Here is a 24,082-nt window from a genome sequence, read left to right as displayed (position 1 = left end):
ATATTTATGTCACCCTGTAAATTGGTAGATTTGAATTTACTTCTTGGTGACTTATTTCTTTATACTGACTCACTGTTTCTGCATACACTGGGATTATGTGGAGATTATGAAGCCATTTATGGTGTTCGTCAACTTCTTTATTAAAAAAATAGATTTGTAGCCAGAACTTTTCACATTTCACATTGTATCCAAAGCCCTGCAGCTCTACTACCCCTCTCCTTCCTATAACTTGTTTCCTCATTCTGTTTTCACTGTCCTCCTAACCTTCGCTACTTGCCTCACCCCTGCAGCGTTGCATCTTCCAGTGGGAGGATGCAACATCTACCAATTCTACACCACCATTACCTACCTCATGTTTGTTATTTGTACACTAAAGCAGTGGCGGCCAGTAACTAGAACATAGGTTGAGGTCAGGGTGGTATACACATACACATGCACACTCACTCACACCTATGTATGCACACACACACACACACACACTCTCCTATAGGCATACATTCATGCACACACTTCCGCACCAAACATTGGATACAAACTTAAAGCATACCTTCTGCAGTGTCTCTGGAGGGAAGCCTTGGAGGTTCCAGGAGGTTTGAAAATGCCGCCTCCACTCTTTGTTTGACCTTAGGTACACCAATGAGAGGAACAGCAGTCCATACGTCACAAAGTGGAATGGGATCAGTGAGGCTGCTGACCCCACCCCACTCTGTGATGAGGAGCCGGTGATAGACACTGGACCCTGGGCACTTCAAGGTTTAAAACTGAAGCACCCGGGTCCAAGGCTATCACTGACACCCCCCTCATCACGAGGGAGAGGCCCTCCAAGAGCGTTGGCAAGCTTAAAAGGTCACTCCCACAAGTGGTATGACATCTTCAGCCTGGCAAAGTTCAGCACAGGCAGCGAACCTCTAGCACTTTTTAGAGCATGTATAGCACCTGGTTGCCTGACCTAAACATAAAGAGTACCTTTCATGCTGATGTTTCCTCAGTCTGACAGACACTTTTTAGTTGGGCGGGCCTGGACCCTCCGCTCTTAAGGATGACCACAGCTGCACTAAAGGTTCTATGCCCAAAACGGTGTAACAATCCCTTCCAAGACTGCGTAAGAAAGGAAGATCGTTATGCAATCTCTTGGGTTGCATTAGGGGTAGAGCATAGGCTATTTTTTGGTAATCTTGCATCACCAATCCATCTACTGAGTAATGTGCTCCCTCACCTTGTAAAAGCGCAGGGTTCACACAATCCATTTCTTTTTATTTATAAAATGCCATGCAACCTCATGAATGTGTTAATCAAGTCCTTTCCACAACAAAGTGCATGAAGATTTTATTATGGGAACAAACTTGGAATAATTTGGCGAGTTTCCCAATTGCCCTTTGCTGATATCGAAGTGTTGTTGAAGTGTTGTTTTTCGTGCATGAGTGTTGCTAAAATGGCTGCACTTTATATATATGTACAGTGAATCTATGTTCTGCCAGCCACTCCTGAGACTGTTTTTACTCGAGTCCAAATCGTGTTTGGCCCAACATTCGCAATTTGGTTACAGGTATTACAGGTATGTACAGGTATGTTACAGGTATGTACAAAGATATTGTGACAGTCCAAATGTCAAGGGAAAGCCCAACTCGTGTAAAACTTCGATATATATAAATGGAGCTTTGTTTTAGATAAAAACACGAAGGTTATGAGAAAACACTTTGCACACCCCTACTCTGCACATATGGGGAGTTGTTTAGGTAATTAGGACATATACCATTTTTATTTTGTGGTTGAAGAAAAATGTTTTCTGAAACCATAGACGCAGGGTGGCTATTTAACCCTTTCACGGCGGTGGCTATTCCGCCGCAGTGCTTAGGGGCGGGGGGGGGCTGCGGTGCTCCCGTGCTGGTGACGGAACCGCTCCGTCACGCCCCTCGGGTGAGCTGTGCTTGTGACGGAACGGTTCCGTCACGGCCCGCGAAATCAGCGCCGAGCAGGCACGCCGAGCAGGCCGTGACGAAACCGTTCCATCACCAGCACAGCCCACCCGAGGGGCGTGACGGAACAGTTCCGTCACAAGCGTGGGAGAGGTAAAGAGAGGACCCCTTGTAATCAAACACGTGGCCCTTCATTGTGCACCACTTAAGTGGGCCTACATTTGGAAATGCAAGAGGAGCTGATCTCGAAGTCTGGCCTGGGAATGCTGAGGTTTTACTCTGTAAATTCCGAGGCCCTGATCTATGAGGGCAATTGTCCAGGGCACAGACACACTCAAAATGAGTTCTCGATTCTATTGGGAGTCACTTCAGTACACCCCACATTCACCTAGAACCTTGCATTCGGGGTACTCTGGATTACAGACACCCTGGGGCAGATCTACAAGAAAGTGCGCAGCGTGGCTCCGCAAACCCTTTGGCTGCACCACGCTGCAGCACTTTTCAGAGCACAGGAATGCAACAATGATATGTCACATTCCTGTGTTCTCCCCAGAGATGGCGCAGAAACAGCTGCCATGCGCCAGCGCTGGCGCAGAAACAGCTGCCATGCACCAGCGCTGGCGCAGAAACAGCTGCCATGCGCCGGCGCAGGCCCCCTTGCACCATGGTGCAAGGATGTCTGCACCATGGTGAGATTGTTTTTGTGAAGGAAGCGGCCCTTTCCTGCACAAAAGCAATCACTGTAGGTATTTTCCTCTTTCAATGCGTGCTGTGGAATGCAGCACACATTGAAAGAGGAAAAAACGAGAAGTGAAAACATTTCTCCTTATTTTGCTTGGCAACGCCACCCCTATGGTCGTGCAGCAAACTGACGCATTTCCGGGTTTACGATTTCTCATAAATCTGGAAATGCATCAGTGGACATGGGTGTTGCGTGGGAACACCCACAGCAACACCCATGTCCCGCCCCTAACACGCAAAGTGCTGGGTGAACAGGGGCGATATTTACAAGCACAGGTTAAGTCACGCAGGGTGACTTTACCTGTGCTTGTAAATATCCCTTCGCTGGCTGCGCATGGGGATTGTAAATCTGCCCCCCTTTGTTCAGTCACACGCAAAGGTTACAGCAGTGATCGAGTCTGGAGCTGCCCTTGCTGACGCATAGAACGGGTCCCCACTGACACCAAATAAGGTGAGAGATTGCTTTCGGGCAGACATGATGGAACGGGATATTCGTAATCACATGAAGCATGTGGGGCTTTGTACAGGGCATTATGAAGGTAAACAGCCAGGTTTACTGAATTACGTTTGAACAATGGGCCAGATTGAAAACCGAAGTGTAACAGCCCAAGATGCATTTGGCCTTAGGACAAGGGGCTTAGCTGCTAATAATTTGAGCGATGTAGAAAGGTTATGGATTAGTTAACAAAGCCAATCAACCTGACAATGGGCCTCATTTTCTCAGACTTTATCAAACCACCAGAAAGGAGGTTCCGCTCCCCCGAACCCTACGTTGTTGGAGCGCAAGTCAGGTCCTCACCTCAGCCTCATTGTCAGACTGCCTGGAAGGTCTCAGCTGATGTGCTGTGGGCGAAATACCCTGTCAGACATGAGTAATAAAAGAGCTGAGAGAATCCCTCACCGATAAAACTTAAAGGGCCAAGAAAATTCAATTGCGCTCAGCCTCCGAGCCGGCCGCGTCCAGAGTCTTCATCACCGGCATTTAATAAAAGTTTTGATGACAAAAGAAGGAAAAATGATTGCCTCTGCCTCTCGAAGGGTTGCCTTAGTGAAACAATCGCCTGTCCTTTAAAGTTTCATCCTCTGGATTACGGGAAGGCTGGAGAAGAGTTCGACCAGTGGCTTCGATATAGAGTGTGGCTGTATATTCAATATTTCACATATCCATGTTCTTCATGTTGAGGGATCTTGCACCTATATTCCAAAGGACAAGTCCCTGAATTGGCTTGGACCCAATCAGACAACTTACCACATACTGGCAACCATTAATATGGTATGTGTTCAAAGGAAAACCCAGGGACCCTTTACATATACGGCGCCTTTTCCCTGTTTGTGCCATAACGCACCGTCAATAAGGAGCACCGTGCGCAAACAGGGTAAGTGCACATTCAAGTGAAATAAGGGGTGGCTTTGAAGCAGTCTTTCATTTGAAGGCAGCAACCTGCCTGCACTTTAAAGAGAGGAGAGAGCTCCCTTGCAGGCGGGTGCAGCCACTGACTGCAAGAGGATGTCAGGGGGCCCATAGGACCCATTGACCCCCTCCAGAGGGCTGCCATCAGGGGGTGCACTGACAGTGTGTCAGCTTTTTGTGGCACACTTACAGAGGGCCTCTTGACAGCTTCCTGGCCTCTCTGTGGGTGCAGAGGCAATTAGATTTCCTCATTTGTATGGAGAGACACCCCCATGCAAATGAGGGAATGCCCTCTTGAGATAGCGCCTGTGCTACAGGTGCACCATCGCTATTTACATTTCAGAAGGGGTCTGACAGATGTCAACAGCCCCCCACATGCAAAAAATTACTATGAGGAAAATTAACGTGTGTCTCCTTATATGTTTGAGTCGTTTATTCTAGTAACCCCATTTTTCGGATTGTACATCTTCTTTACAAGAGAGCATTGTGAAAGAACAATGAAGGAAAACCTCATTTCCCTTCAAATTAATTACAATCTTGGTCTGGAGCTTCCTATATTTCCATAATATTTTGCCCTTTTTTCCTAAGTAACCAGTTTTCCCCAGCTTACATACACCATTGTCTCAGGACTATATATATCAACTGGTGCATCAAAGAAGTTCAGAATTTGTTTTTCGGGGGGGCATTTCACATTCTACAATGTGCCAATGCAATCTTCTTCTCATCGTTTTTTTTTTGGGGGGGGGGGTAGTCAGTTTTCTGTACCTCCATGCAACCTCTTCATGAACGTTACATGGTAATCAGTGTACAGTTCATTTTATACCAAAATTGGCCCAGCTTCGAGAAACCTGACGTCACTTAATGGGGTCTGCCAGGTGTTTCAATGCCCCCCCATTGGGCCTGGCCTTTTCTAGAGCCTCACAGTGGTAGCAGTGCCTGCCACCTGCTGAAAGGCCCAGGACCCAAGAAAGCAGCTGCATTTCTAGTTTAATCAGAACGCCCACAGAGCCCTTGATGCAGCTGAATCTATTAACAAACTTTATAGAATCAGCATTTCTGAATATTTTTAGATAAGAATCTATGTAGAGAATATTCTTGCATTTATATCACCAGGGAAAATGTTATTGAAATCATATTATCTGTAATTACCCACTGTAAGATTGATCTCATATTAAGACGTTTTACAGCCACTTAATAAGCAACAACTCTACTAAAAGCATCGGTCCTCAGGAGGTGTTGGTACAAACATTTTTATTACAGTGACAGCCAAGGGTGTTGCTATCAATAGTGCAGCAGGTGCAGTGGCACCAGGGCATGCATGTGTGAGGGAACATCGGCAGTCAAACTGCCTTTTAATAACCAACCTGGCACTACGGGTCCTATTTTACTTGCTTGCATTAGGACCCAAGGCATCTTTGCTACACCACTGGTGACAGCTTAAGATCAAGATTGTCTGTTAATCAAAATCTTAGATATTCTTTGCACATGTATAACTGGCCTTTCGGCATGATTGTGGCTGTTGGTCATTTTGGCAACATCTCACACTTCGACCTTGTTTGTAGCCACTTGTATAGGGTCTGAAGTAGCACCACATTACGTGGATATTAGTCTGACAGCTTTACCTATGGTACACTATGGCCAGTTGGTATGCCTTATTCTATTTTAGTTCTACCATATATCAGAACGATGCCATGGAGTCCCCAGGCTTAATTTACAGTTTGTAACAGAGTTTTACCAGCCTCTGAAACACTAAACAGACAGTGGATATTCAAATGACATCATTTTGAGCTCCTGTGTCCAATCATGGATATGAATCCAGGTACAACAAGTAAAAATGTATCTATTGGATCTCACATCCAATGAAGTGAAGTGCTGAGCCCCATAAAGTTTTGCCATGAGCCTATTTATTTCAGGGAGCTGGCTGCAAACTAAATAGATGCTACCACAGCCTTATATCACCATGCTTCATATTGACAACGACAGTCAGTGACAACTACAACTGAGAGTGCAATGACTACTACTACTAAACAAATGATGGCCAATAGATGGATGGAAGTGTTTTAATTTCCCCTCCTCCCACTCCTTGCACTGTGGTGACGGCGCTACATTCCAGGTGCAGACGGCGCACCTATGTCTCTCATTGAGGCTTGAATGATTCATGCACTATGGCAAGTGCAAGGATTCTGGTAGCAGCTACCCAGACTCTTGCTTTGCACTTTGTACCGTTCGGCAGCTCCAGTGTGTGTGTCAACACGAGTCCAATTTAGTGACATCGTAAACATGGAATATTGAACTGGTCTTTCCAGGATTCGAGCACATTACCGCCAATCACAGTGATCATTAACAGGATGATTTTGAACCTGAGCCATCTTTCTGGCTTTCCTAAATGATTGGGACGTATTTTTATGAGTAGTGGTGTACCTCTGTCTTCACACAGTGTTAATCATCTTAGGATATCAAGTATCAGACATACTCAGAGTTCCCAGAGCTCCAAGATTCTGACATTTTAGGATTCAGTGAGGACTTTTTAGTGCCAGGTACCCCCCAGAAGTGGTCTCAATCCATGTTTTGTACATGTTGAATGTACAGAGTAGTAAACATAGCCCTAATGTTTAAATTCTGATAGAAATCTCCACACATAATAATAGTCAGCTACTGACCACCGAACGTATGGAAAATTAGCTCATCTGCATCTTCCTAATAAAAATATTTTTTTTAAATATATTTTGTATATAGATTTTAAAAAGCATCAAAAACCTCAAAATATAATTGAAGTGAGACCTCCGTTGTAAAATAATTATAGCATAAATTTTATAAAAAATAAATACAGACGGAAACTTTGGATATAAATCACACAGAGTTGTGATAATGTTAAGCATCATCTAGAAATCCAAGGAAAACTGTATAAGGTATTCAAAGTAAGTTGAACAAAGGAGTGGTTAGTGGACAACAATTTAGTTGTATTGGTCCATTCCCTGTTCAAGAAAGTTTGTCCGTTCTGGTCTCACAATGTATATCATACATGGATCCTATTATCTGAGATACTGGCAAGTGACCAACCGGATCCAATTACATTCTGGAAGGAGGCCCAGTTAACAAATCCTACCTTGAGATCACCAATAGAAAATGGGCTGTCATGTTTGTAAGAAGCTTCTGTAGTAATCATAATAAGACTTTGTTGTAGATGGTATCATACACCTCAGTTTTACAGAGTCTAAGCACTTCAAAAAAATTAATTGTTAATGGTATCCAATTTTTATACAACCCCATTTCTTGAATTCAGCTGGTAGATGGCTCACCTGGCCATGCCTGGGTGGAGCTACAGGTCCCTCACAGATGTCATTAGTGAAGGTTTATCCTGCAGCTGCTCCTGTACTAAATTCTGCACATGTCCATTTTTTTATTTTAGACAGTAACTTCTGCTCGCCCCTCCACCACTCCACAAATCTGTGTAACAGAACATGATAAAGCATCCTGGACTTACGGTAAGCTGCAGGTCATCGGTCCACTGTCCCACGAGGTGGTAGCCGGGGGTGCTGGTGTTCGTGATCTGATACTGGAAGATGTTGTAGCGTCCAGGAGCATCACCGTTTCTGTTAAATACCACTGGAGTCCCAGCACTTCCTAGAGTTGAAAGAGGAGCACAACATAGAAGAAATGTCAATCTCTAATTAAGCAGGAGTTGACCTTTTGTCTTTTCAATAATTTGGAAATTTCACCAAATATGCATTTTCATTTATTGAACGATTTTTTAAAATGTTATTCAGTTCTTAAGAATGACTCCAGGTTGTCTCATGTCATATATGCCATCTTCAGCCAGACCAGGATATTGATTTGCTTGTCAATGTATGTAAATTGAGTACATTCAAGAAATTTGAGATTTTCATTTCTTGCAGAGAATTACATTTTAGGGAGTTAGTTGAAAACATCACCTGCAAGTTAGTGTGAGGGACCAGTCACAGAAGCAGTCTCAAAGAAAACAATGTGTTAAATATATGGACTGCAAAATAGCTAGAAAGACAGAGAGGGAAATAGAGTGAAAAAGACAGAGTCAGAGAAAGACAGAAAGGGTGAAAAATGTGGTGTGGGCGGGGAGTGTGGGGGGTCACATCACCTGCTTCTTAGGAGGAGGCGCTCAAATAGGACAGGAATATTTTACCAGGGTTGAAAGGATGGAGCTTCGCTTTTAATATAAAGGAAAAGAATCTTCATATAGATTCACACCATTTTCGCCGATGTTGGTACATTTAAGAGGTACACACCGAGCGCAGAATTCGAATAGCGTTTACCCTCATGAGTGCTAAGCATGCCTCACAGATGAGAGCAGCATTCTGTGTACGTCAGAGCCGTGTAATTATTAAATATCATGGAATATAATCAAAACCTATGGTATCTTCTAGAAAGACCTTGGTGCAGTGGGTGTTAAAGCCACTTGGGGCTCTCTGGCAATAAAATGCCTTAGAGAGTTAGAGAGTCACAGAGGTTGCAAAATTTCAGTATAAAACCTAAAACGTCTACAAAATCGTCCTACTACACTCATGACCTCACACATGGTATGAAAGATGCCATCACTTGTATCATCATCAACGCCATCGTATTAATCCTGATAAGAGACATTATGGGGAATATTTACAGGAATGGTGTCATCACAGAGAAGAGCAGGAATGCGCTGTATTTATGCAATATCGCGCATTCCTGTCCTTGCCGCCTGTGCTGACACGTTTCGGTAGACTAGCACCAATGCAGGCTCCCTTGCACCGTGGTGCAAGAGTGCCTGTGTTGTAGTCAAGGCTGTTTTTGTGCATGAAAGGGCACCTTCCTGCACAAAAACAATCCTGAGAGGTATTTTCCTCTTTCTGTGTGTGCTGCAGAGCGCAGCACACACAGAAAGAGGAAAAAACGAGGAGAAATAAAGCTGTTTCTCCTCGTTACGCCTCACCTGTGAGGCGTATCTTTTGGCGCATTCTTAGGTACACCAGGTTTGGAAAATCTGGGAATGCGTAAAAACCCATGGGATTTGCAAGGGAGCACCCACCAAAATGCCCATGGACCGCCTCCCTTGCTCAGAGTAATGCAACACAGCGATTTGCATTGCGTAGCATTACTCCATATTTTTTAAGCCTTTTAATGCCACTCAAAGCGGCTTTGCGTAGCTTCATAAATATGATTTAGTGCTTTGCATTGTGCATGTACCCCATTAAGTGGTGCAAGCATGATGCAAGGTCCTCATAAGTATGACCCTTTGTACATAAGCAGAACCTTGGAACCTTGGAAATATGTAGGCCTCCAACATGAGGGGTCAAAAGTCCTGAAGCACTACTCCTACTTCTAAAGTTACTGATGCTGCCGGTGTTATAAATCACTGGAGTCTGGAATACTGTGGTATTCTAAAGATTCCTTGAGAAATGGGGGTATCACAGGGGCGGCTCCTCCACTAGGGAGGAGGAGCATCGCCCCACTGCTTTCAGTTATTGCCATTTTATGTTTGGTTGCGCGTGGGTGGGCGGACGGCTCTGAGAGCAGGATAGGATAGGAGTGGTGTACCTGCCCACACCAGAGTGTGCAAAGACTGTTGGGTCAGCCCCTGCGGCCACCCAAACCAGTCATGCACACTCTACCCTTCTCCATTTAGGCTGCAATGCAGCCTGCATGGAGAACATGGCCCGCCCATAAGCCCCTTGCTGGGCGGCGTCCCGACCAATCGTGATTGGCTTAGAGGAGGGAGCCTGGCTGCCTGGTTCTGCTTCCTGTTCCTGCCGGAGGCAGGAGAGCAGGAGCAGAGAAGACTTGGGACCTGGCTGGCGGAAAGGTAAGTTTAAATATTTTTTTATTATTAAATTAGACCCCCATGTGTGAACTCCCCACGCAACACCCCCACCAGCGAGCCCTGCTTGCTGCGGCTGGGATATCAGGTATCAGGAATGGCACATTGTGTTCCTGCTGTAATTCTGCATGATTGCCTCTTTTTGCAAACAACAATTACACCACCTTTCCTGGTAATTCTTAATTCACTGAGAAACAACATTTCTGTCTGAATCGGTTCACACCCAGGGTATGGGCGCTGCTCATTTATTGTTTCATCAGGAATTCAACTTGACAGTGCCCGTGACAGAGTCTGCAAACAATGATTGAGAGGACTAGGTAGTGTCGATGGGTCCGATTCACAGAACGAATTTAAGACAAAATCCTAAACTTACTACTTTTAGTATTCACAGAAGTTAGGATTTTGTCTTAAGTCTGTCTTAAGACAGACTTAAGACAGACTTAAGACAGACTTAAGTTAGGAGTTTGTCTTAAGTCTTTCTTAAGTCTGTCTTAAGACAAACTTAAGACAAAATCCTAACTTATGTGAATACCAAAAGTAGTTAGTTCAGGATTTTGTCTTAAGTTCGTTCTGTGAATCGGGCCCTATATTACATGGCTGCAGTTCTACACATGCACTAAAAAGGCCTGCCGTCAAAGTCTGTAAGTCGTATGCTATGACTGATATACACATTGGGCATGGCTGCAGCCCTAGTCACTTTGCATAGGACAAACATGTCATCAGTGATGTTTTGAATGAGGTCATTTTCAATGTCATCCAAGGTCATATCGCTCACATACCCTCACCGATGCCTTCAATTAACTCATTTTGATGCAATCCCAGGTCATGAGTATTGGATGGGGAGTTCAGGTTGGGTCGCCACAATAACTGCTGCAATATTTGCTATTGTATTTTCATAAGAATATCCCTTCAAATTGAGCTTTTCAAAGAAGTTGACCGTTGTTTTATTAACATAAAAACTTTTGGTCGGTAGTAAAGTCTATTGTCTACTTCACAATCAAATCACCCCACAAAGGTACTTTATAAATGGAGTGAGCACATCACTGCACATTTGCCACCACAATTTGTTGTTCCCTCCAAGATACAAAAAACATAGACATTCGCAAATAATAGAGCATAATTCAATATGATGGCCTCAAAAATTGCTCCAGCAAATGAAAATATAAAAACGGAACAAATGAGAATGGAAATGTTTCTATGTCCAGTCATCTTGCTTATTAAAATAATAGTTTTCTTGCTGCTTTGCAAACGCATTATAATTTTTTAGAAGGGAACATTTTTGTCATAAATATAAAAAATCGTTTTGTCAATTTTTACAAACAAGTACAGCACAATTCAAGCACTTCTTTAAAATCTATATATATTTTCACGTTTAATAGTTTGGAGCCGTACTTAGGGGCCGATTAGGATTGCGGTGAATCCGCATCCTCCGGGCCGGCAGAAGCCACCGCCGACCCGGAGGATGCGGATTCACCGCTGCAGTGCCTTCAAAGACCCCCCCACCACATTAGGATGGCTGGGGGGTCAGCGGCGGACGGGAAGACCGCCCGCTGCTTTTCCACAGCGGTCGCCTTCCGACTGTGGCAGAAAAGCTCTAATATGGTGGCGGTGTCTATCAGACACCGCCAGCCATATTAGGATGGGGCAGAAAACATGGTTTTCCGCGGCCGGTTTTCCGCCATGGAAAAGCATGTGGTCCTTCGTGTTTGGGGGCCCGTTGCGAGCCCCCAGGGAGTTGGGGGGTGGGGGGTGCACATGGGGTACCTATGGTACCCCCCTGCTTTGGCATGCACAGGGTGGCAGGCACCACGCGGTGCCTGCCAAGTTGTACATGCCAAGGCTACACATGCATATTTTACATTGCTGTGGGTGCTGCTTAAAGCAGCTCCCACCGCAATGTAAATTATACGGGATGTGACCGCCAGGGTGGCGGTCACATCCTAATTCGCACGGAGGGAACGCCGCTGCCCCTGCGGACGGTCCCTCCACCTCGGGGGTGGCGGACGGAAGCTGGTCTGTCCGCCATCCTAATACGCCCCTTAATTTGAGGGGAAAAAAACATAAGTGCATGGGTCCAAAGATTTGCTTTTGAGACCACCACTGCTGTTGTCAAATTCTATGGCTGCCGAGACTTGATTTCAACTCAAACTTTGTTCATCCACCTTACTATAGCTCCAAGATCTTTACCTCACTCTTGCAGTTTCTTTTTCACCCCTGTTCTCTCCCTCTGTGACTGATTTTCTGTGTTTCTCTCCAGTCTTTCTCCCCATTCTGCCTTTCCTACACTTGATTTGGGTTCAAGACTGTTGGTGGGAAATAAGTCCTTGTCCTCAAATATGAGTGACGGTACCCAGTTAAGTGATGTGTGAGAGTGAGCCTTTATCCATTCATTATTGTTCCCCTGGCAACTATTTACTTTCCTGCTGAAAATCATTATAATAATAAATATATTACATGTGAATTTGCAAGCCCTGTACATGAGCCCATCTTTAATGTCATTATTCCGCTCGAGTTGTGATGGCCCTAATCACATCTTGTGATGTCATAATGCATCTTGCCAGAGCCAGCAGCTAAGATAAAACTCAGGTCAGAGAGCATAGTTACAGCTGCAGTTTAAACAATGAAAACTGGAACTGGGTATTCTTCTTCTGATCTGTTTTTCTCAAATGAACAGCAATCAGCAGAGAGCAGACAATAATCATGTTATTGTTTTGTACAATGCAAATCATTGCATAATTAAAACAAAACAACCACAAATTAAAATGATTCTAATATCTTTGTTACAAGAAATTACTGAATGTTTTTGGTGTGGTTAATTTCACACCACAGATTCTGATTTAATATTTCATGTCTGCTACCATAATAACTCTATTAAAAGAGCAAGATATCAAGGATTTACATAGTTTGCGGGAACGATGATGATGTGAAAAAGTATTATAAAGAATAAAGTACTCCATGTCATATGTTACAAGAAACTCCTTGGTGACTTGCAATATCCTTACAAAATATGGCAGGGAGTACTTAAATCCATACATAAATTGATTGTACTGTACAGCTATAAATATGTTACAGCACTGATTCCCATTCTGAGTCCTGAAGTATTCACAATTCGGACAAAACTGTAGTTTCGGCCGAATCAAGAATACGAGTTACCGCGCTCTCCAATGCATGGGCCATCATGAACGCAAAGGAATGGGCCCCTGCGCAAAATTTAGAAGCAAAAGGCAGTCATTGTTGACATCCAGACATCCCCGTACACTCCAAGGTGCTGTACACAGTACTTGCTGCCAGTGGTTAATTTGGAAAAAAATAAGTGTTGGGGCTCTCGTGAGGAGACAGCTTGCGCCCATTTCTCCTGTTAGCGCTGGCTAAAACTGAACCAGCTACTGATCATGAAAATGGGGCGATTATGTGGTGTAATGGCCAGAGCTGCTGACTTCGGAGCTAGGGAACCAGGTATGAGTTTCGGCGTAGGCTCAACATCCTGTGATTTTGGTCAAATCACTTAATCTCCTTGTGCCAACCATAAATGAATGTGTCTTTAACAGGTGCACATGAAAAGCTCTGGTGTTGATGACTAAGTATTGGTGCTGAGCACCGGAAACCACTGGCTCAAATTAAGCCCTGCGTTGCTGCACAACTGAGAGGTAAGTTCCCAGCATTTTAGAGTTCAGAAAGAGGCAGATATGCATTAATCAGGGAGCAGTTGGCTTGGCAGTTTGGGCTGGACTGTTCCCATGAGGAACAGGGTCAAGACTGATTTGAATATGGCTGGGTCCAAACTGGGGTGGTGAAGTGAGCTAAATAATGATGGATTAAACCCATATCTTTGTGGATGGGGCTGAATGTTTGCATAGATCAGCATTCCGTCAATCATTTGTTCCTTATGCATTATTCAGGGGCACAAAATCTGATACTTGTTATGATCCAGTCCGACCTCCTCACCTAGCAAAGGCATTGTATAGCCACACTCTGCAGTATCAGTACTTCTTTGTGCTATATGAAAGCATTTATTTTTATCCAAAAGCTTGACGCTGGACGCTGGGGATCATGGTTCGATCCCCACTCCGGTGGCAGGGGTCTGACCATGTGACTCAGGGCAATAGCTCGCTTAATCTTCCCGACGGCCCCCAGCGCCTTGACACCTTCGGGTGATTGTTTGATCACCAGCAGCAAGTTAGCCCAGCACCATGTGACTCTGGGCAATATCTCGCTTAATCTTCCCGAGGGCCCCCAGCGCCGGGACACCACATCGGAGGTAGCTGTGTGCTTTACAAATGCTGTTTTTTCAAATACTGGTATTTCATTTCAGGGTGCATATCGAGGAGCCTGACCAGTACAATGGGGCTTGGGAGGGTTCTCCCCCCCAAGAAAATGTAGGGGGAAGTGGCAAAAATTGTTTATTCTACAACACATTTTTCATTATACCTTAAATTGTATTAGTTTTCAAAGCACAGTAAATGATGAGCTGACCGTGCACCAGGATCCTACAATCTTTATTGGGGTTCTTCAAAGATTCCCTCACCATCACCCTCTGACAGTGCCTCTCATCTGTCCATAGCTCCTCCCTCACATGTATTTCATTTGTTTTATAGCGCCTCTCTTACCAGTGTAGGGTGTTGGAGCACTCTACATCACACACACATACAGAGTCAAGAAATGATATGTGTCTAAATCAGTGTATGTAACATGTTAAATATGACAAAGGGGACTACAATGTGTAGGATTCACATGTCATCCATATTGGTAGGCAGTTTTTAAGAGTGCCGGGTCTGGGAAAGGATAAACTCAGGTTTCAGAATGTAACAATGGTTAGGGTTGACTTTACTAACAACAATTTATTTCTTCCCAACCATGCCCTTTTTAGCAAAATTGGGATAATCAAAGCCTGGGAAAAACATAACTTGCTAACCTTTCAATAAGCGCTACAGGGGAATGGGGTTATAAAAGATTGCACCTATCCTACGTCCTATATCTATACACATTTTTTGGTGCCACGGACCGGAGATTCAAAGTCCCCTAAATATCCCAGGACAGAGAACCGTTCTTACATATAAACACAACAGAAAATAGTCCAGCACACTTAAACAAAAATTAACCAAATTCAATGTACACAAATTGATTTTTCAAAGGCTGAATCAGTGATCTTGTAGAAGTTCATTCTTTATTAATTCTTCATTTAAAATGCTGTACCCATAGCCTACAGCATTTTAAATGAAGAATTAATAAAGAATGAACTTCTACAAGATCACTGATTCAGCCTTTGAATAATCAATGTGTGTACATTGAATTTGATAACTTGCTAACCTGTATCATGCAGGTTGCATGCAGCTCTTCGATGACGCTGCATAGCTAATTGTGTTAGTTTTGATTGTAAGTTATGAACTGCACAGTAACAAAAGCATCTCTTCGATGAAAGCAGTATCCCACTGAGCATTGCACATAAAATACTGTTTTGTGATCTTCATAGTACACTTTCTTCACAGTAGGCACATTAACTACCTAAGGTGAGTCAAAGCTGTCACTAGACAAAACTCCAATCTCTCTCTCTCCAGCAGGTACATTAATCACCAGAGTTATCTTTGCACTTTTATTGTTGCCTGAAAAGTGATGGATATTAAAGGAAGTTAGCAGTGCTTTTAAAAGTGCTGCACAGCTGCAAAACCAACCCCAGTAACAAGAGCGCCTGCCCCCCCCCCCAGCCTTCCAGCCTCCAGCGGAAATGCTTGATGCCCATGATGCCCATACAGCCACTCCGGCCTTGGTTTCAGCCTTACTAGCAATTCAGACGTGCCTTCTGTATGAACTATTGGGTGATCTCCTTGTTTGATTTTTCTATGTCATGGAGTGCTGTTGTTTTGCAAGTGTTGGGTAAGGATGACTGCACTGGTGTGTGGGGACTACCTAAATGGAGTGTCTAGAGGTTTATTTATTGTTGGAGGCAGTCAGGGATGGGGTTATTGAATCCTTTAAAGTGGTGAATTTAATGGTGTGCCTAGAATCTGTGTGTGTGTGTGCACGCATGTATATGTGCGTGCACGTGTGCATGTTTTTTATTTCTGTTCATACGAGTTGTAGTTGATTTTGCCTTTTAACCGAATGGCTGTACTAACTCTTTCAAAGCTTGCACTTATACGCTGAATAAATATGGAAAAGAGTTCCCGGCACTTTGGGACAGAGCATCTGAGCATTAGGGTTTTCAGGCAATTAGAAAGGAAGGAAGGCAATCACAAAGGGAAAACCGTTGAAGAAGTGTTTAAACAATGCCAGAGCAAGACAAGTCAACCTAAAGCGCCTAGAAGGAACATCAAAATATTGTTCTTGGCCATGCATAGACTGATTTGCATATGGTTGGGTCCAAACCGGGGTGGTGTGGTGAGCAAAAGTATGATCGATTAAACCCAGATCCTTGTGACTGGGGGTGAATGTTTGCATGGTCCAGCATTCCATCCATCAATTGTTTCTAATGCATTTGTTGCCCTAAGTGGGAAGGGTATGCCCAGACGTGGGTTCAGTGCTTACTACACCACTGGATGCAAGCTAGCCTGGCGGATGAAGGGTGATGCCCTGAAACCGGTCCCAGGATGCTTGTTTCCGGTCCAGCAAGGACCTGGCTTGGCAGTTCAGGCTGGACTGTCCTCATAAGGAACAGGGTCAGGACTGATTTGCATATGGTTGGGTCCAAACCGGGGTGGTGTGGTGAGTAAAAGTCGTGTGATGAGTAAAAGTATGATCGATTAAACCCAGATCCTTGTGACTGGGGGTGAATGTTTGCATTGTCCAGCATTCCATCCATCAATTGTTTCTTTTGCACATGCATGGCATAGCCAACAGTTCACAAAGCCATAGCCTTGCCTCAACTCTCTGATTCATTGTGGTCTGAAAATCACCGAGAGGAAGCTAACAGAACTCCTTCAGCATAGTGTCTGCGCTACACGTGGCTAAAGACCAGTTTAAGGCCACTGTTCTCTCAAAGATATTAGCAAGAGAAATTGTTCTGTAAGCTTGGCGGAAGAATGCAAAAACCTGATGGGCCTGTAGCTTTTTACAAAGTTCGGGTCAAGCAGAGACTTTTAAAGCAGAGAAGGGACTATTCACTTATCTCTAGGACTATCACTGAGATAACTAAGCTATTTGGAGAGCTACACAAAGAAAGGGTAATGGCACGGGCAAACCCGTACACAGTAGTATGACAGCACTGACTGTTCAGGGAACCAGATTTAAACTGCATAAGGCTTTTTCATAAACAGGCTCCAGAATGCCTGAACTTGCGGCTTTGTCAAAGTCTGATGAGACCATATGTCATTCCTTTTGGTGCTATTTTTACCTAAAATTGTAAGAACTCGTAACTCTAGTTCTACTGATTGGATTTTTGTCAATTTTAATGTCATTTTTTAATCAAAATGTACTTCATTTTTCTAATCTGGTTTGGGATTACTCTTGTGTTTAGTTTTCACTTTATCACTGTTTGTGTACTGTATAAATACTTTAGACATTAGCTCTAAGTTAAGCCTGACTGCTTTTGTGTCAAGCTTCCAGAGGGTGAAGCATAGGTTCATTTAGTGACTTGTGTGGTTCACCCAGATAACAGCTGTGGTTATTATTTGTAGTGAGCTCTCACCCCTTCTACCAATAACCCAATTTTTTATTGTATACTTCTGCATTTTTCAGGGGGAACAGACTTTTCAATTAAAATGCATTTTGTGATAGAGCTTCAAAACAGAAGAGCCTGATACTATAATTGCGAAGTGGCCTCTTCAGTAGGCTTGGGTGGTAAATTCCGTTCCGCTTACGGAATTTGCGGAATTTGGGTGATTTCGTGTTCCGTGGAGAACGCGGAATTGCAAAAAATTCTGCGATCCGCAGCTTAGCGGAATTTTTTGCTTCTTCGTGCTTTCTAAATGCGTGTTTGCAAGATATTTCCCACAGAGCACGCAAACAGCGTTCGTAAACAGGAAAAAAGCACCGCGAATGGGTGGAATAAGCCATTCCGCGTTTTCGGAGAACTCTGTGTGCTCACAGAGATTTTTTACCGCTTCGCGGAGCACTGCGTAGCGCGGCTACGCAAATTCCGCCCACCCCTACTCTTCAGCCTTGCCCCTATTCCACATGTTTGGCAGGATGAGCTAGTGAGACATGATCCACTTTGAAAGTATGAAAGGTTGAGTCATCCTTGCAAGTATTCGAATGTTATCTGCAGATTAATAATCACAGTTTTTTTTTGCTGAAAACAAATATATTCCTATCTAATCAGAGTAAAAAGATGAGTACTTATTTCGTCATTTGATGATAACATTAACCAACTCATGGGTTCTCTTTTGTTCCTCTTTGGTGCGTGGAAAGGCTGAGTTATTCTTGCTCATATGTGCAAATGGTAAATTACAAATCGCTCACAGATCTCAGGAGCATAAGCAAAGGACCAAAACAGGCTTGACATTGTTTAAAAATGTTTTTAGAAGAAACAAACTGGGAAAATCTCCAGTATGTTTCAATGTTACCTCCTGTACGTCCAGTACCTTTTGCATCCTCCAAGACTTTGAAACAGGAGCAGGTCATACAGGCTGCAGACAAGACACAAACTTCAACTTGTTTGTCCCCTCTACAAAATGCTCCAGGTGCCACATGATGCATTAACAAGGGCTGAAGAGACTGCAGGTCCCATTAGGATGATTAGACTCTGAGTGAAAACAAATCTTTCCTCCACTTCCAATAAATTCATGTAAACACCATCAGAGCCATCAGAGCAGTGATGCAGAATAAATTGAAAAGGAACAGTGGATATTTCGTAGAGGAGAAAAGAAGGAGCAGATGAGCAAAATTAGAAGTTTGATGATGGAGTAATGGTAAAGTTGAGTTGCTCAGAACATTTTATTTCAAGACCATTTACCATGAACCTTCTTTCAGAGAATCAAAGCCATCACCTCTAGAGAAAATGGGCAGAAGGTGATCCAGTGGCCATGCTGAATAAACTTCTAGAACTCAAGCCACGATAGGACAAGTTTATTCAAAAGCCCACTTTACACATGATATGTCATATAAAGATTAATAAGGAAAATCATTGGCGTCCACATGATCTGCAGCCATCCTGCAACAGCCAGGTGTGTAATCTGGACATCATAAACACCATGCCATTAAACATGGTCAATGTGTTAATCATGATAATAACAGTAATTTAACAATATTCTTTTTGGAAAAAGTCATTCCATATCTAATGTTAGTTGGTATGGTTCTACAGACACATCCTTTGGGTGTATAAACCAGAACCAGCTGGTAAAGCCAACCAGAAGTTGACCACAATCGATATCAACACTTCTGGGCACAGCAGTACCACAAGTCTGACCGGGCACCACTTTGTCCAGGGTCTTGTGTCAGGGTCTATGTTTGCTTCTCTATATTAGACCCCAATGTGAACTTGCACACCAGGAAACCCTGCTGTGCTTATCTAGTAGATGCAACACAAAGCTTCTAAAATATAAACAGGGGATTAGGAGGTAGGGAAATATATGAAACATAAATAGCAAAAATTAGTTTCACCACGGTTTGAAATGCAAATTTTAGCCCCAGAACTCTAAACTGGAGTATTACCAGAGTTGCAACGATTGTACCCTCAAAGGACAAGTAGTACTAGGTAAAGTTGTGAAGAAGGTTGAAGATGTGAAATGTACGCCATGTTAACCACTGGGGATCTCAAGAGTGTTGATGTATTTTTTTTTCAAATTCTCGAGGACCTTTTAAATGATGGTACATCGATTGGTCCAAGCTTTATTTATGTTGCTTTGTTTTGTTTCATTAAAAATATTCTCTGCTTGCCTTCTGATAAGGTGGTTTTAAGGTAAACATTGTGATTGAGAACAGATTGGTTAACTGTGACAGCACATGATGAGTTTATCACTTGTAAATGGGAGAGACAACTTGAATCCAATACATGTTGCCATTGATGTAAGCCATGTCTTAATAGCTAAGGCAGCACAAACATTGGTGGACCCTCTTTCAAGACATTGTGAAGCATCTTTGAAATTCCTGCACCTACATGACGTGTAAACAGAGATGCATACCGGGCTCCTATATTCCTTTGTATCTGCAACATTCTTCCTCTTTCTCTTGCCTCTTCCTCCACCCATGTATATTCCATGCTCCATGTAAATATATATTTTTTTATACAATAAGAAATTACAGAAATCAAAACGTATAATAAGCAATCATCTCACGGTCTTCTGGCAGTACCTGGGAGGCAGATATAATAAATATATTCATACAGTTTTTTTCTCAATATTTTAGAACTCATATATGTTTCTGCCTTGGTCAGGTTGTTTAAATAGGGAGCCAAATCGTTTAGAAAGACAAATCTGATTTGAAAAAAGGCAGAGAACATTTAGATTATCGCCAGTAAGTAGAGCTCAGTGAAAAATGTAATTGCTTGTCTTGTCCCCTGGTCCACACCACAGATTTGACTAGCTCCAGCTTGGCTGTCAGCAGCTGTTAGTAGAAAGGACAAAGTAGAACACAATGTACTGAAAACCAACCACCAAAACACAATCTGGCACTTTAAAACACTCACATAATAGAGAATAAAAGTAAATGGAAATATGCAAAAAAAAGAGGGAAATGAAATGAGTAACAGAGTATTGAATATGCAAGTGTTCTTCTGGAATAAATAGTGCAGCGCTAGGGGATATGATAAGATGAGAACAATGAAACAACTGTCAAATGATATATTGGAACGATAATAAGGAAGGAGGGTTGAGAAGCCAACTGTCTACAAAGGAAATTAAGGTCAAAGGAGAGAACACCGACTGATAAAATATGGAAACAGAATACTGAAGCTTGCTTCCTTTTCTCTTTAAACATTTTGCATTTGCTGTTGATGGTCATTCAAGCTCCAATTCCCTTCTGCAATGACAGGGTGGTGCTTCAGCCCCTGTTTAGGTTGCAGCTTGTGCTCTGAGGAGGTGAGCAGTGGAGAGCAACATTACTCCTCGGCACTGCAGGATGTTTTCACGGGTATATGTAAATTCCCTCATTCCTGCCTTAGGCACACATCTGGTTTGCTTGTGTGATGGGGAATAACAGGTGGCGAGACTTTTTAAAAGCCACACTGCTCTCTACTTCCTATCTGCCTCTCCAATATTGCCCACAGAGTAAACAAGAGGGGTAGGGTTGTGGTGCATCTGCCTGAATCCACTAGCATTTGCGTTATGATTGATTCCTTTTTAGGTCTCATTAACCTGACAACACAAGTTGTCTATTGGCGAACAGAACTAATGTCTTCTTACAGTGGGTTTAGAGTCCACCAATTGCTTACAATTGTTGGGCTTTACTGTCAGTCTCATTTGCATACTGTTTACTTGTCAGCGTTATTAGGCTTTACTTCCTCTTCCTGTATCTGTCCCTCCCATGAAGCATAGACACACTTCTTGTGCCCTTCTATTGCTCACTTTTGAAGCACGATGGGGCAGATTTACAAGCCCCTTGCGCCTCATTTACGCCTCCGTTGGGTCACTTTTGTGAGGCAGCGGCGGCGCAAATCCTGTTCCATGGTGCGGGGGTACTTACAACGTGCCGCATCTGGGAGATGCGTCACATTGTAATGCCCTGCGCCACATGTAGGCGTTCCTGTGCAGGGGGGGGGGGGGGTAGTTCCGGCGCAGGAATGCCTCCTAAAAGTAGCTGAGTGAAATCTACAAGAATTCACTCAGTCACTTTTAGGCCAATGCTACGTTAAACCCTGCGCCTGCTTGAAGCAGGCGTAAAGATTGACGCAGCATTAACTAGATAGGGCCCCCAGAGCATTGCTGGAGCTGCGTCACGCTTGCGACGCAACTCCAGCAATGCGTCACTTTTACGGCACAGATGCGTCACGCATCTCTGCCATTTTTGCACCATGGTGCGCCGCATTGTAAATGCGGCGCATCCATGATGGCAGAGCTGTGGCGCACAATAACTGGCGCATCCCTGCTGATTTGCAGGGATGCGCCAGTTATTGTAAATATGCCCCTATGTTTTTTTTTTTTGGTTAAACACTTCGTGAAGAGTGCATGTGTTTTCCAGTAGTATTCCTTGTGTACTGCCCTTTTCCCCTCTGCCTCACTCCGTGTTGGTCTCTCTCGCCTGTGTACTTCCCTTTCCCCCACTTCAAGATTTGATGGCCTTCTTGTGCTTCTCCACCGCGTTTTTGCCCTCCTGAGTGCTTTGCCCTCTCAGCAGCTCCATGTTCCACCTCTAGCCTGTGTCCAACTCTTACCCTCATGCACTACATTTCTATATCTCACGCGTTGCGTCCATTTGCTTTGTATATTGCTTCCTCAAACTTCGATCTAAATATTGTTTTTGCCCCAGTCCGCTGTGTTGTTTCTGCTCCCCATGTTGCTCCACCCACTTCATCGCTTCCTTCTTCAACTGCGCTCCCCTCTTCTGTTTCCTCCATGTTGCTTCCACCCACATGTGCCACAAAAAAGAAAAAGAGGCTTCTTCTCTTTTTGTAACCTATTTTTAATTTACCTAGCCAATTCAGAGCAGTCCAAAAAAAAGAAAAAAAAACTCCCTCCTCATTTTGAAGGTGTATGCATGTGCACCTACCAAATGAAGCAAGTGGATGCATCATAGCAACTTTTTTTGCTTACTCTTTAGCCATGTTGCACAGTATCAGTGAATCCCTATTAACTATTTCCAAAGCCAATAGCTCCCACAGACAAGACTTATTGGCTTTGCCAATGGTTATTTGATCATGGCACAGGAGCAGCAGGAGCACATGCCCATGGTTCAGATCTTTTTTAACACAAACTGTGCTGCATTGAAGCCTCCTAAAGTGTATTTGGGACCGAAGAAGGTCCCTTGTAGAAATATCAGTGCACCACATTCTTGGTGTTATTAATGAAGGGCCGGATAGGTGTTTCCGAACCACTGGGCAACTTTGTGCAGGGCCTTCAGGCTTTCATAATGCTAAATTCATGACATGCTTTTGTCACATTGTACTGCATTGTGACGATTTGCACCATATGCAAACACTTAGGGCCTGATTACGAGTTTGGTGGTCTTGCAGCAGGCCGCTACACCACCCAATCCATAGTCAGACTGCCTGCCGGATTTCGCCTGGAAACCTTGTCGGACGGTCCTGCTGCAGGGGTCCCACAGCAGTGTGTACCTAAGGCACATAGGTGTGTCTTTGACATGCACCACTGCGAGACAGCCGCAGCCCGTTTTGGTCATTTCTTTCTGTGCAGGCCCAGGGGGTGCAAAAATACAGGGGGGCACAACTTGTGCCCCCCTCATGCACTGAGGTAACAAGGGTCCCTGCTAGAACCCCCTGAGTTTCCTTACTTCCACCCTTTTCATGGTGTACTCACCACCATGAAAAAGAGCCAATGAAAACACAATAGAGGCTGCTGTGGTGCTTTCAAACATTCAGTGGAGCACCTAAAATCGTGCCGTTAGTGTCTCTGTCACTGCACACAGAGTTCTGAAGTTGTTGAGGTCCACAAAACATACTGCAAAAATCTCACCTAAATGTCCACAGTGTTCACAGAGATGACATTGCATGAATAGACACTGTAAGTAGAGGGAGCAATGTCCATCCCATATGACAGCTTTCCATTGTGGGTGGCATAGTGGCATAGCCAGATAGCCTACAGGTTCCAGTATTTTATTTTTCAAAATCACAGTTAGTTACTAAAATTGTAATTTACAAAGAAGAGGCTGAGGTGCAAATAAATTACACCTATCAGTTTACTGGATTGTGATTATGTTCTAAACAAAGAGAAGTGTGGTTCAGGGGTTAGAGGCGGCAGACCCGGAAGCTGAGATCGGCCCTGGACCAGGGTTCAATTCCCCACCTCGGCGGGTCTTGGGCTAATAATTCCACGGACTCGATAATTCTCGCTCCGGTGCCTTCTTGACTCTCGGGTTCACACTCTGCGACTCTGGGCAATAGCTTGCTTAATCTCCACAACGGCCCCTCGCGGCGGGATGCCTGGCTTTCACCTTGTGGATACCCAGCCGGGGTTATCTCACAGGGGAATACCAGGACGGGTTCCCTAAGCAAGCGCTGGGAAACCCACTGCGGGTAGCTGTGCGCTATATAAGCTCAAATACATTTACATTTACACAGTGGTGCACACGTCTAGAAGACCAGTCATTTTAGTCTCCCACACCGGAGAAACTCCAACAATATTAAAAAAATTATGGCTTAGCACT

The 24,082-nt window shown here is 43.9% G+C and overlaps 1 protein-coding gene across 1 annotated transcript in view; it reads right to left on the bottom strand.

Annotated features, from left to right (window-relative positions):
* Window positions 1-24,082, bottom strand: part of GRM7 (glutamate metabotropic receptor 7) — a 1,698,774-nt gene that overhangs the window by 611,107 nt on the left and 1,063,585 nt on the right. Inside the window, exon 7 of the mRNA XM_086939213.1 lies at window positions 7,553-7,692. Coding sequence (XP_086795339.1) covers window positions 7,553-7,692 — 140 coding nt within the window. The remainder of the gene's footprint in view (window positions 1-7,552; window positions 7,693-24,082) is intronic.

This window comes from Lissotriton vulgaris, chromosome 9 (genome assembly GCF_964263255.1).
Source record: "Lissotriton vulgaris chromosome 9, aLisVul1.2, whole genome shotgun sequence".
NCBI classification, from domain to species: Eukaryota; Metazoa; Chordata; class Amphibia; order Caudata; family Salamandridae; genus Lissotriton; species Lissotriton vulgaris.
This window is presented reverse-complemented; position numbering and strand designations above follow the sequence as displayed.